At 36.8% G+C, this 20,546-nt stretch overlaps 2 protein-coding genes across 2 annotated transcripts in view; both read right to left on the reverse strand.

The window, feature by feature from the left end:
* Positions 1 to 19,830, reverse strand: part of necab1 (N-terminal EF-hand calcium binding protein 1) — a 34,716-nt gene extending 14,886 nt beyond the window's left edge. The window contains exons 1-5 of the mRNA XM_079653524.1: positions 19,649 to 19,830; positions 16,963 to 16,987; positions 13,928 to 14,036; positions 5,648 to 5,673; positions 5,268 to 5,365 (exon numbers count right to left, since the gene is read on the reverse strand). Coding sequence (XP_079509650.1) covers positions 5,268 to 5,365; positions 5,648 to 5,673; positions 13,928 to 14,036; positions 16,963 to 16,987; positions 19,649 to 19,735 — 345 coding nt within the window. The 5' untranslated portion in view covers positions 19,736 to 19,830. The remainder of the gene's footprint in view (positions 1 to 5,267; positions 5,366 to 5,647; positions 5,674 to 13,927; positions 14,037 to 16,962; positions 16,988 to 19,648) is intronic.
* On the reverse strand, positions 5,683 to 10,909 carry LOC307021413 (alpha-N-acetylgalactosamine-specific lectin-like). The gene is made up of 4 exons (XM_079653525.1): positions 10,303 to 10,909; positions 9,081 to 9,188; positions 8,432 to 8,543; positions 5,683 to 8,318 (listed from the first exon to the last, which is right to left on the reverse strand). The coding sequence occupies exons 1-4, from the start codon at positions 10,354 to 10,356 to the stop codon at positions 8,254 to 8,256; spliced, it is 339 nt and encodes a 112-aa protein (XP_079509651.1). The 5' UTR covers positions 10,357 to 10,909; the 3' UTR covers positions 5,683 to 8,253.
* Positions 19,831 to 20,546: the final 716 nt, after the last annotated feature.

The following is a 20,546-nucleotide window of genomic DNA, read 5'->3' on the forward strand; positions in this document are numbered from 1 at the left end:
ATACCATAAAATAGGAACTAAAAACTAGAAAATATAATCATATGAGCAAATATTCCATCGTATTTTGAGCAGGAAAACAATTATTTTCAGACCCAGATGCAAATTTGAATGCACTAATTGAAGGGTAGATATAATTACCATAATTACATGACATTATTGTGTAGAGTTATGTTTGTGATTGGTGCAAACAGCTATCTGTGTTGGTGGACAACCTGTTGACACGTTCTATGGTGAAAATGTTTTTCACTTCAATCAAAGCCACATAATTTCCCCTGTACCGATCATTTCAGTCCAAGGCACAATGTGTCATTTTGGAAATCATGGTTCATTTGTCATCTGTTGTGTTTGTTCAGAAATCTGATGGGAAAAAAATCAAAAAGAATGACATTTTGGAGAGGCGTCATTAGTAATGCCCGGACTGGAGCAGGAGGTGTGAGTGATGTTTTGGATCAAATCAAAGGAGAGGGAACAATGCTCCGTACGACACATTCTGCTGTTTGCACGCAGCACCTGCTCCAACATTTTGAGCACAGTGACCATTTGTACACTCGACTAACAATGACTGAGATAATGCTAATGGAAGTTGGATTATAAATATATTAATGATTGAATATGATTATGTGTGTGAGAGAAAGAAAGAAGGGAAAATAAATATAATTCAGTGCTTTTGGTAATTACTTTGTCTTTAAAAGTACAATGAATAGGACAGACACACACACTCAAACACATACACACACATTCATTACAGCTTCTTGATTCTTTCTGCGAGAGAGTGGCTCTCCAGAATACTGAGCAGATCATTAGATACATGAGGTTTTCTCCCATCTGTCTTTTCCAACAGCACACCAGACCAAAGACTCAACAGTGTGTGCAGAGAATTATTAACTGCAACTCGATAAAAAATACACAAAATCGTTAGTTTCTGCAGAGCTGCATAGAAGAAAACGCGGTATTGTTTGGTCCCCTGACATTATGACTATCACGCACGCAAACACGCACACACACATGCACGCACGCACACATGCAAGCACGAACACACACACACTCACGCACACACATAAACGCACATTCACTCAGTGACATTCACGACAAAATGGAAAAGGTCAGTCTCCTGTCTGCCATGGAGCACAGGTTCCCTCCTGTGATCTTTTTGTGTGGGTGTTTGTGTGTGTGTGTGTGTGTGTGTGTGTGTGTGTGTGTGTGTGTGTGTGTCTCCCTCACACAGTCTTTTTAAACAGCTTAAGGTCTGCCTGATGTTTTTGCCTTTGCCCTGATCTCTGATCTTTCATCTCTAGTTGTACAAAAGGTAACATTATTTAATTGTTGGAGGCAGTGTGATGCTGCTCAAATAACACTTTAATCAGGACTATAATCCAATAAATTCACCCAGTCTCACAAACCTCACATTTTGTGCTAAATGGCCTTTGAGTTGTGTTTTTGACCACCTGATGAATGTCTGTTAAATATTCAGGTCTGTTTTGGGTCTTCTATCTTCCCTCCAACATCTAAACATATATATTGTATGACAATTCTTAGATAGAAATATATTGTGTAATCTTTTTTAAACATAAAAATGCCACTTTATATCACCATGAATAATTCAATACATCTGTTTACTTTACTTGTGTTCCTCTTTTAACCCTTAATAATGTTTACTATCTTGTATATACTGTATATTTATTAAATGTTTTTATTCTTGCTATATCTTTTTGTGATGATGAATAACCCGTTAGCATTGCCCCTACTTAAAAATGGGCATATCAAGCTAATGCTAGCATGGTCAGTTGGTAAATTAAGCTACAGTTGGCAGAAACCACCTTCAACTATTGAGAAACAACAAACTCATCAATACAGATGTTTGTTTGGTGCAAGCACAGTGTTTGCTGTAATTATGTTATTGTATCTATTTTTGCTTTATACTCAAATAAACTGGGACTTGTAAGAACAGCAGCTGATAAAGACCTGAGATCTCCTATGGTTTGGAGTGGAACAATGAGGGAGGTGGTGTATAGAAAGCATGTAAATAGCTTTGGCAGGAATATCTGTGCAAAATTAAACCCCGAGTGTCTCAGCAAAGATACATTTACGTGCCTGGCTTTGATTTAGAGGCGCAAACTTGTTCCAGCTCCTCCGGACATGTGCACGGATGTTTGATGACACCAAAGCACACTCACAATCCTTCACCACATCAGCACGTACATAAATAAGCTCACATCAATTCTCTCTCCAATGCAAAAAGAGGAGGAAGAACTCACAGATGCACACACACATCCACAGCCTGACATCCACTCATTCACACACAGTTCAACAGAGATGCTGGAGCCTTTTTAATGCAGCATCTGTTCTCCTCCTCGCTAGCCAATAATTGCTAATGGAGAAATGAAGTTCATACATTCCTTCTGTCACTTATTGTTTTATGACAGAACGGGGGGACATACGCGGAGTGTGTGTTGACTATGTTGTAATTTGATTTCAGACTTATTGCCTTGGTCAATATTTCCTCACTTCTGTCCAATTTGTGCAGAGTAATTTGATTCATGTGAGCTTGCAGAGTGCGTGGATGGTAAAAACCGAATTTGTGGGACTGGCTGTTTCCTGTGCACTTCATCACGGCTGAACTAAGACTTTTAAAAGTCCACAGTAAGGTGCAAAGTATTTTTTTCAAACGACATAACCTAACAATACATTTTCATGTGGCGGCTGCCGTTTCTCCGCTTCCTCTCCGTGCTGACTCACTTCCAACTCTCTTCTATTTTCTCTGAGAACAGAACATGATTTGAGGTGCAATTTCATTTTGGCAATAGTTGAGGTCTTTATGAAAGATTGCAAAAAGGATTACAAAACTATCAATGTTTCATTTCCTTTGCAGAAATGAATGCACATGTGTTTCACTACAGTGATGCTGAAGGTCCAACACGAACCTTTCCAGAGAGATCTGCTCTCTCTCTCTTTTAGTTATTTAAAGGAATCTCATTTATAGTAATGGTAACTTCATGTATACGTAAGTGTGTCTCTTGAAATCCTGTTTTATTTGATACAATTTGTTTTGATCTCCGCTCACTGCTGTCTTTCCTAGTTCAATTAGGTGTCATTATCTGCTGTTGCCATTTATCTTTTGACCCACAGTTTGTAGATGTTGAAGTTGGATGCCATATTGTGTTACCTCTCTTTTTGCTAATGAAGAAAAACCATCAGCAAATGAACGGGTTGACTCCCACTCTGTGTCTGAAGTAGCCACAGTGAGACGTGTCTGCTTAAGTGCAGATATGAGTGGCCATTTGAGATTCACAACATGTGTCATATGTGTCAGATGAGATACTGAGGAGTGGTGGAAAGAAAAAGAGCCTCTCCCTGCAGAAATAATAAGCCACCTCTCTTTATCATCCTCATATCTTCTCCTCATCATATTTCCTTTCAGTCCTCTTTTATGTCTGACCCTCACCTTCATCTCTGTCTGCTTGCCTTAGTCATCCCTTCCCTCTCCTTTTGGATCATCTAAAAAGGTACTCGTCTACATCTCTACAGTAAGATCAGAACGACCTCAAGCTTTTTCCAAATCACGATCAAAAGCAGGCTTTCTATGGTAACCTCATCTACGTTGGCTTCGAGCACAAACATAATCATAACATGTTTTGTTCTCGGGGGTTACTGAGTAGCATGAATGAGCCCTGGCTTGTCCTTTTTTGCTCTGTAATGGAAATCTGACTAATGGGAGATCAGAGGAAGCAGAGGATCATGCTGGGAGACATTTGCAGCATGGAGTTTAAGCCTCACTGAGAAAATCAAACATTATCATTATGTGCACTGCATGAGATGTCAGTGTGATGTTTACTTCTTAGCAGTGTGGTTGTGTGTCACAGGGATTTAAATTAGTATAAATGTACAGATATGAGAACGTATTATTAGATCTTAACGGATGCAAGTAGCATTTTCTTTTGATTTACACAAACTTAACACACTTTTTTTCCGAATCATATCAAATCAAAACAGATCGAAACATTTAAGATTAACATTTATCAAAGTTCACTCATTTACTTGCATTGTGCACAATGAAGCTTTACTGATGGTGCACTGCTTTTATTTTTAGCCACGGTAGCTAAGGGATGTCAATGCAGATCAGTAAATCCACCACTTTGGTGAGAACTCAAATATCCCAACAAATATTTGATGATATGCCATGAAACATTAAACACACATTCATAGTCATCTGAAACCTAAGGATGACTTTGAAGCCCTTAGTTTTGTTAGAGCCATCACCAATCTCGGCTTTTAGTGAAAAATCTTGACAACTTTTGGACGTTTAAAACTTAAATTCAAACCTCCCATTATATACACAAACACAAGTTAGAAATAAATAATTGCCCATTGCAATTCTGACTTATATTTGTCTAGGTTTAAAATCTATTGTGGTGTCTCGTCAATTGTGTTAGTGGTGTTTGTTTTATGTCTGTCATTTCATGTTTAGTCAGGTATGTAATTCCAAGTCTAGTCAGGTTTCTATGTAGAGTCAGGTTTTCTTGTTACTTCACGTCTTGTCTGTCTATTTTATGTCTGTCATCTCTAGTCAAGTCCCCATGTCTCATGTCATGTCTCGTTTTCCCATTTCCTGTTTTATTTTGTACTTACCTCTTGTGTTTCTTTTCAGGTCCTGTTACTTCCTCACTTTGGGTGTTTTTCCGCCATCGTCAGCGTCTGCCTGTTCCCAATTCCCTCATGTTTAAATAGTCCTTGTCTCTCTTTGTCTTGTGTCAGTTCGTCTTGTTTCAGTGTGCTTCTATGTCCAGAGACCCAGCGTTAAAACCAGAGAGGAGAGTTTTGTTTGTTTGGAATCAAGAAGTTTTGTTTTTTCCTCGCTAGAGTGATTTTTTGTTAAAACTTTTTTTTTTTTTTTTCTCATTCAAATATGAGTCGTCGCATTTGAGTCCAGTATTTTGTACCCCGTTCTAACACCTATACTCTTCTATTAACACTATAGATTTGCCTCTGCTCCATTGACATTTACATAGCTCTTTTTAAAAAACTTTTTAAAGGTAGACTTTAAATGGGAAGTATGCATTATTATGAGATAAATGCAGGTACCTTATATAACTTTGTATATTTTGTGAGCAGCTTAACTTTAGTATACATACACGGGGATACGTGCCAATTAAAAAAATCGACATTGTATGTCTGGAAGATACTTGATTATAAATTAATACAACTATTATTACTACAGTGACATAAAGAAATTAGAAAAGCAAGTTTATCTTTCATTTTTATCATCATACCTTCTTTGTCTTGTCCATGGCCTTCAGTATGCACATATTCAGGTCTTCTAAGGCACCGAGAACATTCTCATATTCACCGAGGTGCTGGGAGAAATACTCTTCACGCAAGAAAAAAACAAAAAAAGAAACATTTTGTGAGTTAAATGGCTAGGACAGGGCTGTAGGTGTTTTGCTGAAGCAGCAGTGACACCTCAGTCATGCAGCCTGTGGGGGTTTGGTCATGTGACATCTTACATGCTTCTTATTTTACGCTGGGAAAAATGTCAAATAGCATTTGTGTCTTTGCTGCTTCTCACTGTGAGGCAACGCAAGAAAAAACTATAACCGTGCAGATTATAACTGATATTTAAAGTTATTATATAGGTAATAAATCAACTTACCACAGAGCTCATCGGTGTCCACATTGCTGCAGAGAGAAATAATGAGAGATATTTTAATAAAGAGAATTCCTCACATGTCAACGTTTCCAAGGTTAACAGAGGTGACATTAATACATTTTCGGCCCTTTAATAACTGTTTTTTCTCAACAGTCTATGATTTGGTGAATGATTGAATGATGACAAACGGGACCAAGTCAAACATGAATCATGAATAATTAAATCAATACGTTGCTTTTTGTTGGCTGGTGGTCCAGACAGTGAATCTCTCACAGGAAAGCCTTCAGAAATGTTTGTGATGAACGTTCATGCATGAAAGTGTATAAGTAATACACAGAAATAAAGAAAATAGCTAAAACAATTGAAATATTGTCCACAGCTTGATTCAAGAAACACGTTATTCCTTGTTACAGTGAAGGAGGCTGGGGATTTACTCGATCAATCAGACCAAACAGACCGGTGCTCGTGGAGTACTTCAGTAAAGTCGACGGGGGGGGGGGGCTAGTGGAGTACTTGACCACAAAGCGTGAACGTTGTGATCAGCTGTTTTAGCGCAGTTCTCCAGTGAAGGGGGGGGGGGGGGAGTCTCCCTCAGCAGCCAGATGGCGTAGTTTTGGCACAATTCCGTTGTCCAGACCGACGTTAACAGCAGCCCTGTCTGTGCACACGGAGACCGACTCTGTCGTCCGGTGATCTAACCGCCTTCTGGAAAAGCTTCACAAGTAGGCCTACGCAAATGCGCTTTGTGACACAAATGACAGTCCGCATTTCAGATTGCTGCCGCGCATGCGTACCTGCGTACCAGTTATGCACACCCCTGGTTATAGAGTTCTGCTATTCCTCTTGTGAAAGTGCAATTAAACACGTTTCCTGCACAAATTAAACTGAATTTAAACTACATGAAATGTATTTGCTTTTGTATTTATTTGAAGAATAAAGCAACCTGAGAAGAGTTAACAGTGACGGTGCTATATATAGAGTTCATTATCTCAACAGCATAATTAGGTGCACTGCACAAGCAAACCATATATTATGAGCGCCTTCAGCTGAACTTAAATTGCTACCAGAAAGACCTCACAGCTTATTGACACATCCGTTGATCAATAAAGGATTCAAGTCCCACTTCCTAACACCTTTACTATCTGTCAGATGAACACAGAGGAACCCAAATGTTTGCTTTGGTCCAATTTAAGTTCAGCTCTAGATGCAAATATCATACTGTCTGCTTGTGCATCTAATTATGCTGTTGACATAATGAAACAGTTATATAGCGCCATCATTGTTAACAACTCTTGTTTGTTTGACACATAAATGACAGATACTCTCATAATTCACAAATGCTTTTATGGATAATGAACCGTTGCAATGTACCAATGTAATATCTTATTCTCTTTGACTGCAGACACTTTCAATCAGTGGTGATATTCATTCAATTAAATACCATAGACTTTTTCTGCCAGGATAACTTTCCTGTGTTTGTTGTAATAATACAAGTTTTGCCCACTAAAGTGCATCAACTGGGAAATTGGTAAGTGAGTTTTAGTTTCTTGATTCACCTATTTACTTGTTGGTTTGCAACATTATTGCTTCAACATCACCTGAGCAGCATCTCATACAGCAAAATATACCAAGACAATTTCTTCATCCGTCACTGTAGAGAAGATTGGGTTCAATTATGAAATTTAAGCTTGACTGACGTGAACCTAGTGACTCGAGAAAAACAGAAAAATGTAACTTTAGTTGATTCTGTTTCTAGTTAAGTATACTTACTGTACTTTAATTAGTACCATTGGAAAAAACAATTTTGTGTAGCAATACATTGGAAGCAGTTTCTTTGAGGGGACCAATTCTGCTTTATTTGGTGCATGTAAATGGTCTGCAAAGGCTAAAATCCCCAAATTCCCTCCAGTGGGAGTTTCCTGCCTGTTGGCGTCAGCTGATAGAGGTGTTATGATTCTATCTTGTTATGCACAATATTGATTATTCTCTCTGAACTAGCTAAATACATGGGTCTGGGGTAGAGTTCTTCAGAATTGATTGTGGCATCTTTACCGTGTGGTCAACTCGTGGCCCGTGACATGTCTTGTGAATTCTCCGGCCGAAGCTCCAAATAAACCGCCAGTGTTTGCCATCAAAGTTCCAGCTCTCCTCGTGTCTCTCTGAGTCCTGTTTCCAATTGCTTCAGAAGTTTCCCCCACAAGTCTAAGCTGACTTAAAGTTATTATGTTAACACAGAGTGATAACTTTAAGCTGGCTGTGAACTTTTAGTCCTCTTTTGTTAACCTTCTAGCTGGCTATGTGTACACACTATTAACATGGACTTATATACAGGATATGAGAAATGAATACAAAAGATCAGTTATATTTTTTGTTTTTATTGAATGCAAGTGTTTTATATTTTACTTTCAATTCCACCTGTAAAGTTTATTAAATAAACAATAACAATCTCAAGACTGGTAATTGTCTTAAATAAATGATTTTACAGAGTTAATTCAAAGTGGATCCAAATTCACTTAAATTCTAAACTCTTCAGCGTTAATGTCATCGCGGCCTGACATCTCGGTGGAAGTGATGTCCTCAGCAGGAAGGATGTGATATGGCGGACATCATTACATGTCTTGAGCACAGATGTAAGCTATTGAATTATCACAGACAAGGTCATTGTATTTCCCATCTGTTAGCAAATGGAAGTCAAAGATTAGATACAAAAACATTCAAATGCAGTTCATCTGGACAAAGATTTTGTTTTCAATCAATCTGTCAACAACAACAATAATAATTGTGTACCAGTAGGCCTATGCATCTCCATGCAGTTTTCTCCATTAGCATCGTTTGGTTCCCCAGCACCCCAGGCGGCAAAGGTGAAGGCAGAGCCGTCGCTCAACTTCCAATTGTCCTCCTGCAAAAGGTTTTCAAAAGACAGAGCTCAAGCTTCTTAGGTATTAAGACAACCAAACTGTACTTGTTCCCAGAGCATAAGTCAAACTGAGCAGGAACTCCGCGTGAGTAACAGGAGATAACAGCTGTGGTATTAGGAGTGGGAAACTAGTGAGTTTACCAAACCAGAGTACAAAAAACGATTTAAGCAAGGTAACCTGATTCATCAATGTGTTCACAAAAACATGTACAGTATGTAAGGTTAATCCATGATGTATGTCAATCATTCTCAGTATATGAAAATAGGTATGGAATCCTCATCCATTTTGCGCTAAAACAAACAAAGCAAGTCACTATTAAACTCAATAGAAAATGCAAACAAACCAGTTTTAAAATGTGGGATTATGCTACCAAACCTTAATCAATAAATGTATTTATATTGCCCCAATGTGGCAGTGGGGAGCACAAGGGCTGACTTTAAATCCTCCAGCTGTTAATGTTTAACACTCAGAAGATATAATTATAAACACTAACCACATCTATCTGTAAAGTCACTCACCATGACAGCATCATAGCCTCCGATCCAGGCACCATATGTGATGCTTACGATGTTTGATAAAATTACAGATTTCAAGAATTCCTGCTCTTCAACGTCTGCCACGGAGACCTAAAGAGGGAGACATGAACAGAAGCTGAGTGGAAAGAAAGAAAGGTGGAGGGAGGATTTTATTTCTTGCCATGAATGATAATATTAACTCTTAATGTCGACATCACCTCTGCATCGCTCTAAGACTTTGGAAGTGAGGAAGAAGGCGAATGTGAGGAAGCATACACTCCCTCACTAACATTTGGCTAAACACATTTTTTATAAGGAAAGGTAGGCATTGTTCTTTTCTTCAAAGTTTATAATATGAAGTTATATAGGCAAATAAATATACTAAGCACTTAAATTAACTTTTCTATTAAAAAAAGAAGACACAAAATCATGATTTTAATTAAATAATTAAAGTGTTCAATCCTGGAAGCCACCTTGAGTCCAAAATACTCATTTTATAGTGTGGTATGATTAGGTGGAGTTTGGGAAGTAATTGGTCGATGAGGTGTGATTTATTGTTGGCCAATTAACTTCACAACAATTTTGTGCAAGTTCATGAATTGATTTAGGCCATGAGGATTTTGTTAGATGTAGAAAACAATGTTTATTCTTGTGTTTAACTGTTCACTCTGATTCCAGAGTCATGACCATGAGGTTGAATTGGGAAGGTGGGCAATCTGCTATAAATGTGACTGGAAAGAGAGAGGGTGTAATGTTTCTGTGAAATAATGTTTTCTGTTGAAAGCTATAAATAAAATGCCTTTTTTTTTCTCCAAGAAAACCCTCTCTCAAATTGTTATGTTTTATCACCTCACATTACAACAACACTGTAAAATGATTCAGGCGTGCATTATAAATACTTATTTACGTTGAACTGAATTATAAAAACAATAAAAAGGAAAACGTTTGTATTGACCTGCAGATGTCATCTGTAAACAGCAAAAGAACAATTTTCGTTTACTTTCAGCAGGTGAGTTTATATTTAATTTTTAAATCTAATAAATTCTCCGGCCATTGCTTTTCAACCATATTATAAACTGAAAATTAACAATGTTTATTTAATTTACAAATGGTTTAAAAACACTAAACAATGACAGGGAGAGTGTTTAGTGTTGTAAATATATGATGAAGAAATCATAATAATATTCTGTATATATATATATATATTATATAATCTTTTACTTACCAACACCAGTCCACTGATAAGCAAGAGCACACCAAGATGAATAACTGATGCCATCTGTTTAAATATAAAATAGGAAAGTAAATACAACACACTGCGTGGTCGCAGAAAACACTTGCATTCAGATACTCTGAAGAGCCTTAACACTGGTATGGAAGTCAATATGTTCCATTTGATTTAGAAATTAAAAAGCCATTGTCTTTCAAGCGCTTAATAATTATGAATCGGAATTTTTTGCCTCTGAAATTCATTGTTCGAATTTTCTACAACTCATTTTCACAATTTCACAAAAAAGGTGAAAACAATGCGTTTTCGAACAATGGAATTCAGAGGCAAAAGATCCAGATACATAATTTCAATGCATAATTTTTCAGATGGAACAGATTTACTTCCATACACTGGGCTGATTCAAACACGTTTTTAATTCATTAAAATTGGAAATGCTTTCAATTTTACTTTTTCACTTTTCAATACAATATTTTCAATTGATTGACATCCAAGAACCCTTAAAATAAAGTTATCTTTTGGAAGAAAATTCCTAGTATAATTAAGAATAATAATTTGATGCAATGCTGAGAGGGAAGTCTTACCTTTGTTGTGAGGATTATCTGATGATGTTGTCTTTGCGGAAGAAGGTAGTGAGTGATGGAGGGAGAAGAAAACGCAGTCTTTATAAACCTTCAGCTGTGGCTTAAAGAGTTCATTTAAACACTGTTTAATTATTCCAATGAGGATACGTTCAATACAATTTGGCAATTTCCCATGAAAGGAAGGTGTGAAGTGAGCCAATATTACTCCACCTTGGACAATTTAGGGTTTATACGTGGCCTTTGAACAAACCCCTCTGGATGTTAAGGTGTAATCTTGTTTAACTTCTAATTAACTCAATTAACTTAACCTAATTCACTTAAATGTGTCATCGGACACATTTAAATTGCGTTTTTTAGAGTAAGGACATATTGTTCGGCTCAAGTCACACCTTTTAGTTTCAACGTGTATGTATTGTAGAAAGAAATAACATACACAGAGTCTTGAGTTTCATATATTTCAGTCATCGTCAAGGCAACCTCATTCCCATAATGCAACTCAATGATCTTTGTATTCACATCATCATGACAGTTATCTTTAAGTCTGACATATGTATGAAAAAAGGGCGGAGGTAATGGGTTAGGCAAAGAGAGTCCTTGCAAACCAAGATAGAGTAAGATAAGAGTAATGGATAATGTAACTAAGTTTAATTTAGAATAAAATATGAACTTTATGCTTTTATCAGAGAAGCATTGAGCCACTTAGTATCGGCCACATCCGTCTGCGGTGCTGAACAGTAGCAGTATGATAATAAAAAGGGTTTGTTTGACTTTCATCAATATTATTTAATGAATATACGTTTTAGGGTGTATATACTAAATAATTGTCTGTATTTACTAAAGGTGTGTTGAATCTGTTACTCTTTGAAAAAGTTAAACAGTGCTTTGCAAGGAGAGAATGAAACGTTGAAAGTTTATAAAGACTGCGTTTCCTCTCCATTAATAATTCACTGCCTGCTTCTGCAACATCATCAGATCATCATCTAAGATATGTCTTTAATCCTTCCTCTCAGAACTCAGAGAAATGTTCTATAAGGAGGGTGCTTGGATGGCACAAAATTAAATTAAATGTTTTAAAAGTTAAAACAGCTTTAATTTTAATTAATCAAAAACATGTTTGAAAGAGCCCAGTGGTTAAGCTCTTCTGCTTTGTCTGAATGCAAACATGCAAATGTCGTTTTTCTGTGTACGACCATGCAGTGTGTTGTATTACATTGGATTTCAATGACTACTTTTTTTACGATTATGTATTTTAGTGTTGCCTCTGTGTTTAGTGTCCTGTCTGTCTGTAACTTTGTGTGGCAGTGTTACCACTGAACAGGTCTCTCTTGAAAATGAGACCTTGTGTCTCAATGAGATTTTACACCTGTATAAATAAAGGCTAAATAATTTTTTTTTTTTAAATTGCATTCCCTATTTTATCTTCAAACAGATCAGTCATGATTTTAAATTAAGTTTATTTTCAGTTTAAACTATTTAAACATAAACTCACCTGTTTAAAGTGAACTAACACGTTTCTGTTAGATGTTGTTACACATTGAAATACATCTATTGTTTGAGTTTTTATTCAAGTAGCACAGTATGGTTTGAAATGCAACTTTCATAAAAATCCTTCTCCTTATCAAAGTTTCTGCTGAAGAGCCAATACGTGCATTCCATTAAACTGTTTCTTTAAAAAGATGTTCTACAACTATAACACATTGCTGGCAAAAATACAATTGTACATGGAGACTCCTCTAGAAAAGTAACAATACCTATGTTTCATGACACAATACCAGTTAGCTTGCTGATGGCCTACCATGGGTTAAGATGACTAAATACATGCATTAAAAATAGGGGGTTTAACCCGTTGTTCATATACTCTTTTTGTGCATACATTGTTAAAAGAGGTAAACTCTTTTCTGTGCAATTTATATTAAACATATTATCCTCCCTAGTTCTGGACTGGCTTGAGCCAGGCCTAATCAAAATACTCAATTGTTGGTACTGTGCCTTTATCACGTTTCAAAGGGTAAATGTCCTGAAGTGTAGCTCCATCCTTCAGGAGAACGAATGGCAGCGACGGCTCCAGCTTCACCTTCAGCGCATGGCGAAGAGGGAGCCGAACAATGCTGGATTTGCAGACAAAACGATTGTTGTTGATGTCACATTGATTGATTTCTATTAAGAAGGGACATGAACACAGAACAATCTTTTTTCAACAATATTGAAGAAGGATATTAGTAGATTTGATCAATTGAAAGTTAAATCTTTGTCTAGATGAACTGCCTTTTTATGTAATAGTTTTGTTTAATCTTTAACCTGCAAATGGGAAATACAATGACCTTATCTGAGCAAGAAGTTACGTCTGTGTTGAGGAAATGTAATGTCCGCCATATCACATCCTCCATGAAGAAGACATCACTTCCATCCATATGTCAGGCCTCGATGACATTAACGCTGGAAAGTCTCATCCTGATTTGGATCGTCTTTCAACTAACTTCTTAAACAAAGTATTCATTCTCAATGTAACAACAATTTCGGACCACAGCTCAACATGTCTGTGTGCGGATTGTGATTTCATTGAATAAACTTGATACCTGAATACTTGCATTCAATAAAGACAGAAAAACTATTGATGTCATTTTTCACATCCAGTTTAATATTGTGTGAAAGATCTACTCATCTTTATACAAATCAAAAAGGTAGAAGCTTTTTGTGAACGAGTAGAAATATGAATACAATATATAAAGGTCTTATAACTAAACGTAACCATTTTAACTATTTTAATTTGTTAATAAACACTTGATGTGTTCCTCCAGCTCATGTGGGCTCCATAAATCCACCGTTCCCTCTGACAGCTAGTGGCCTCAACACGATAGTTGGACATAATTAAAAGCAACATAAGAAGAAAGTCACTTTGCCATCCAAATGTCGTAAAGCTGCCAAGTTCTATTCAATCCAAACTGCATCACCTTCTACATCTCCTCCATTATTCACAACTCACTTCTGACCTCTATGGAATAAAGTAAGAATATAAAAAAGCAAAAGAATGTACTTACTCTGTGTTGTGAGTGTCAATCGTGTGGAAGAGCTCCTGCAACTCTTCAGCTGTCAAGACTCCGTCAGAGAAGTAGGATTTGAATTCATCAAAGGAAAGTTTTCCATCATCTGGGGAAGGAGCACAAAAGGGAACTTGTCAACACAGTGCTAGGACATCAGGTGAAGTGGCCATTTTCATAGACTCGCTACATACAAAAGATGTTTGAGTTAAAAGTCTCGTTTGTTCTGCACGTGTGTTGTACATAACAACCGTATGAAATGTAAGCTTTCATGGCGGGCAACATATTTAAGGAGCGCTATAGCTCAGATTTAACTCCTCATGTTTCAATAATGTAAAAAGTGTAATGATGTTAAATAAAAAATGTAAGTCCGCCTGATAAGCAGAAAAAAAAAGGCTGACATGAGACCAGATACAGCCCCTTATAAACTGCAGGGGCTGAATCAGCAAAATACAGCATCAAGCAAATTGATCAATGTCCCTTTAAATTGACACAAAAACATTGAAACATTATTTCTTGTTTTTAATGTTGTAGTAAAGAACAGGGAGAGATCACCATGTGTTGCTTTAACCAACTTCATGGAAATCCGTAACAATGATTCATTTTTATGATTTGAGGCAATCATGCTCAGAATAAAAAGGCTTTAGCTATGTGAAATATGGAAGAGGTAAAAGTAAACAACATGTTTTCCTGCAGCAAAATCATCGACCACAGTTGAAATATTTTTCCTGGCTGCAGTATTCTGTTTGTGTGACTAGAGGTGGCTGATCTTAAAATGTTCACAGGATGTGTGTTGCATGTCACTATATGTGAGCAAGAGGGATGCACCAAAGAGAACGCACATTCCTCAAGGGCGCACTGACTCACTCGATGAGCTCAGAAATAATCTTGGAACGGACCTGCCATATTAGTGCTGTTTACACAACATAAATGTGGGATGACTTCTTACCTTGCTGCATGACAAGACACACAGCACGTAAATAATGAGTTTTAATAAGCTCTTTTGGCTCCTTGAGGATTTTCTTTGCTAGATTCTGTCAAATGTCAGAAGAAAAACACGATGTGGTTTATTTGTGTGATACCAGCAATCATTTTCACTGTGTGAATGCCTAACATCAGTGTTTCTCAAACTTTTTCTGTCAGGCCCCCCCTTTGGAGAAAAAAAAAAGTCGGGCCCCCCCAACACAAATAGTCAGGCTCAGTGGCAGCGCCAGAGATTTATTTTGGGGGTGCTGTGGGGTAGCTTGAAGTTTCATAGAGGGTGCTCAAACATTTAGGGTTTCCCATTAATGTACCGGTCGCTACAGTCAAATTTTCTACTGCAACACTCCCAACGCAAATAGACAACGTACCCGCGACAGTTACAATGAAGGCTCGATAATCAGCTCATGGCATATAGGTGTAAGCAGGGGTAAAGTGCTATTTTTCTATAGGTGGTGTGTGGACCTCACATAGGGGGGTCCGGGGGCAAGCTCCCCCGGGAAGATTTATTTTAAAATATTGAAGTTAAATGCATCAATCTGGTGCACTTTGAGAGCGAAATGAAGAGATCTATGGAAACAACTCTCAACAACCATATGAAGCAGAACTGTCAACAGATTTACTTTTTCTTTATGGATATTTTAAAAACCACCCTTTTAAACTTTTTTTTTTTTTTTACTGTCATATAGTATTTCATACCTGTTTTTCATTTATTCTTTTATTTTTTTATAACTATAATGATCATATAAACGTGTGCCTCGGAAATAATTGTTTACATTAATGGTGACCAAAACGTTTGAGACCCACTGAGATAACACTGAGAGAGTCCTTTAGCTCACTGAGTCTCTCAGTCTGACAGGAGAGGACTCTCCTCCTCTTTGTTGTTGAAAAAACTCCTTATATCCGTTAGCGCAGCTCGCTTGCACCAGAAGCTAACAACAACGATCTCCGGTACCGGTGCGCTCTCTCTCTCTCTCGCTCGCGCACGCACACAAAATGGCTTGTTCCACATACACACAGAGCTGAGCTTTAATAAAACACAGAGACCCAGACGTAATAGTACTGTACTGCATCATATTATTTTCGAATCAATAATTTTTCAAATTATGATTTTCTTTTTTTTTTAAATCTGTCATGCCTCTGTGTCCCCCACTTTGGGAACCACTGCCTTACATGATGTGTGAAAGAATGTGTCTGCAGGGTTATATTTTACGACACACGTGAAGGTTACACAAACTGTCAGTCATACAATCAAATGGTGGTCTCATCTTCTATACAGGAACACATTTGATAGAGGGTGGGAAATCAGATCAACACAAAGTGAGTAATTTCCCCTTGGGTCATTCTAAGACAAGTCCATTTTATTTATACAGCCCCACAACAAACAATACCACATTTACGTCATTAGTTTAGCAATTTGTAGATCACACCCTTTGTCCTTTCTGACCCTTGATGAGGAAAAAAAATGCACACAAATGCAAACCTTTCCATCAGACTGAGACAATTTAACAAATCAGACTAAAAGAGAAAATCCAAATGTAAAGTCTGTGCTGTGTGCCATAACAATATAGATATTCCTTGATTTAAACTCAGGCTGTCTCTAGTAAACAACTAAATCAACTATTTATTTCTGTGTGTTCTCCCTGTTCAAACTGTATATTATTAAGACCTCCAGCTAAAATAAGTCATTAAGTGTGACTGATGGACATGATAAAAACTGTCTGGTTGTTTACGTTTTTTTTCGTGAATGCACTCAAACTGAACCTCAGTGGGCATGGTCAGTTTCCTGTTTCCATGGAAACTGAAAGAGTTCTAGTAGAAAATCATGACCACAATTTCATTGAGAAAATACTTTTTTACTCACACGAGAAAGGAAGGCTTAAAAAAACAAAGAGAAATGTGTGTGTGAGTATGTGTGTGTGTGTGTGTGTGTGTGTGTGTGTGTGTGTGTGTGTGTGTGTGTGTGTGTGTGTGTGTGTGTGTGTGTGTGTGTGTGTGTGTGTGTGTGTGTGTGTGTGTGTGTTTCTGCTAAGAGCTTTTTGCATGATATTTACCGTTTTTATCAGCTCTCCGTAAAATCTGAAACAAGAAAAGGGGAAAAGGAGAGACGTCAACAAAATCTTTACATCAAAATTAATAAATGTGTGTCTGTGTTTAATAAATGGAGGTGTGTCTGTATGTGTGTATATCATTGATCCCACTCTCAAAAGCAGTGTGTCAATAAATTATTGATAGTGCTGTCCCAGAGTCCAGAGAAGATGAAAGGCAAAGTGGCGATGACCACATCAGCTCTAAAAGGCTCGAAACACATCAAAATAGCACGTCCTACTGTCGCTTCTTATCGAGTTTGTACTTGTGAAGATTGGTCTTTAAGTCCACATACACATTAACACTATGCGATAAATCTGACAGCATAATGTGCAAGAATAACATTTGGAAACGCCATCCTTTCATCTTTGGATTTTTAGCTTGGGGGACTTCGCTCTTCGGTACAATTTGTGAAAAAATGATCTACCCTTCCTCTAGATTTCAGTGTGTTCTGACTTACATCATTTGTTATTTTCTAATCAGTCTTTGTGTCCTATTCTGCTGACCCCAACTTAAAAACTGCTATTAGTCTCTTTCTCTGTACTTTTGACACATCTCATGTATCTGTAATCTCTATCAATTATCGATTATACCAAATACAAAACATGTTGCACATTTCAGCTCCACACTACCTCTTTTTAAATCTGCACAGCTCTCCACTTTGAATATATTATTTGTAATTCTCTCTTTTACTGTACTCAGTTTTCACATATGTATATGTGTGAATGTTGTCTTAATAGTAACTTTTTTTTCATTCTTTTTTCAAACGACATATTCTTTTTTGTTTCTATGCATCACTTGCACCGAAGCAAATTCCTCGTATGTGTAAACTAAACTAACACTAAAAACAATTCTGATTCTGAAAAAAAAAAATGGTAACATTTCATATTAAGGTACACATGTTCACCATCAACTAGTTGTTAATTAACATTTATATTAGTAGCATATTGGCTCTTTATTAGTCATTATAAAACTCTTATTAATTCCTTATTCTACATAACCATATTCTCCCAGTACTCGGCCATCAGTTAAGAGTTTTTCCATAATAACCCTCTAATTAGTGCTTATTTATTGTAAGGAAGTTGTTCTACATGAGTTTGGGGCTTAATATGCTCAATATGGGCATAATAAGGCAGCAGTACCACAAGAAAGGTCAGGAAAAGTGCTTTATAAATAACATGTATTACTATTATTATTATTATTATTATGTTAATTAACAACTATAGTCGATGGTGACTAAGTGTACCTTAATATAAAATGTAACCAAAAATCTACATATACATATCTTCATTTATCTTGTCCCACAATTGCTCTTCCCGAGGTTTCTTCCATGTTTGGAAAGGAGGGTTGTCCTTCTACGCTGCAAGGGTCTAAAGACAGGTATCTTACGCTTTACACATCGTAAAGACCCCTTTTAAATATTTAAATGTGGGGTTTTTCTTTTATTAATTGTAATATTCATGCAAATTATATTGTTGAAAATCATTAAGCTTTGTGTGCTGATTGGATTTAATTCATGCAAATTATATTGTTGAAAATCATTAAGCTTTGTGTGTTGATTGGATTTAATTATACCAGCTCATACTGGTAACTCATCACAAAAAAATGGAAAATGTAGCACCACAAGAGCATGAAAAAAAGGAAGAAGGTCACACATGGAGACACAGTTTATCTTTTAAAGGATGAAACGACTGTTTGGAGTCAGCGTGTGTGTTTAAATGACACGCACCCGGCTGAGCTAGCTATAGGAAATGTCAAGAAAACAACAGAAGCAACAATCTGACGTTGAAACTCGCCTCTAAAGGAAAGCAGTGGTTTCATTCACTGCCAGAAGATAAAGCAACTGCTCATTATCAGCAAGACATTTGATGTTATACGCCATCAACCTTTTATAACTGTTGATTCCCATTCAGGCAGCCAACAGGTTTACTGTCAAAGCTTCTCAAGGGAATGAGAGAGTGGAGGAATGAGGAGGAATATAACGAGGTGGTGGTGGTGGGTGCAGAAGCAGAATGCAGTGCCGTGATATGGATATAAGATGTTATTTCAATCTTGAATTTCTTATTATGTGAGGGACATCTACAAGTGTTGGTAATCCTTATCATCCTTTAAAAAAATGTAGGTTCTTAATATATATAAGGACTTGCCTTACTTGAGCTAGACTTGGCTTTATAAAATGAATAACAGCCTGGCTTTGGTCAAAACCAAGAAGATCTATTATGCTTCATTAATTGGTATTTGGTTTTTGAAAACTGACATAAAAATGGATGGCCAGCCTTTGAAGTCATTACATGATGAATCTAAATTAAGGGTCTGTAAAATCAAATTAATTAATCATATGAACAGAGGGATTATTCTGCACCCAATATGCATAAAAGGGATCCATTTTAACTTGTGTGATCAAAAAACCTCCACAGGTAACTATTGAAATCACTAAAACATAGCTTACATTTAAAAAGTCAAAATGCTTCTTGAAATGCAACACAAATCAAAATAAAAAATCTGGAAGGAATAATGTTTTTCCCCCTGATTTGTTCTGCTAATATAGGCTTTAGATTGTTAGGTTATCAGAAAAATGCTAATATAGTCCTGTATTATGAAGATGCAATACATTTTGTATTGCAAATAATGATTAAAACATTTTTTACTTACATCAATGAAAATCGACATTCCCTTTTTTAGCTCCATTTCAGCGGTGGGCTCCTCAAACACAGCCTGAACCTCTTCTGAACAATCCATCTTTCAAAATGTAGCTTCAGAAGTGCAGGGGAATGTGTCCGCGTGAACCTCTTATCTGATCAAAGCCAATGGTCAAAAAGAGCGACTGCTTAACTCGGTCAAGTCAGACGGAATAAAAGGCACAACTTCCGGATTAAGGTTAACACATCACACTTTCTCATCAATACCAAGACCAACATATTCTAGATGTTTTTGTCTGCCCTCATTTCGCTACACATGTTTCTGTGTATAGTTTTGAAGCTATTGTTTGCATGACTGCCACAAACAACGATACGTTTCCTGAATACGTATGCTTTTATTATGAAAGCCCAGTCACTTAACTTCCTGCCATGTGCTCTGTCGGCTTGCTGCTGTTGTGATGACTGCAAACCATAGACTGGTACAAACATACATTGGAGGAAGCGAAATGTCACTCAAATGCAATTTCAGTATCGCACTTTAGGAAAATAAATCAATAAATGAAAAATGTACTTTTAATGACAGATAACATATGTCTAGAATCAAACATATCTACCGAATAACAGAAAGCCAAATTAGCAGCAACAAATGTAACGTAGGCTATGCCCAAATAGGAATCCTATAAGCTATACAGATTTATATAGTAGCCTATTATATATTTGTTTCTTTTTAAAGATGAAGGCCAGACAAAAGATAATTTTAGCTTAAGTTAAAGTCCTCTTTGGACTTTGACATTTAGTTAAACAATAATGTGAGGTATTCTCTTCTTCTTCTTCTTTTTCTTATATATGCCTTATATATTCGATCATCTAGCCTACTTAATTTAATGTATTTAGGGTTTCCAAATGTATAT

Source organism: Notothenia rossii, assembly GCF_949606895.1.
Source record: "Notothenia rossii genome assembly, chromosome: 10".
Taxonomy (NCBI): Eukaryota; Metazoa; Chordata; class Actinopteri; order Perciformes; family Nototheniidae; genus Notothenia; species Notothenia rossii.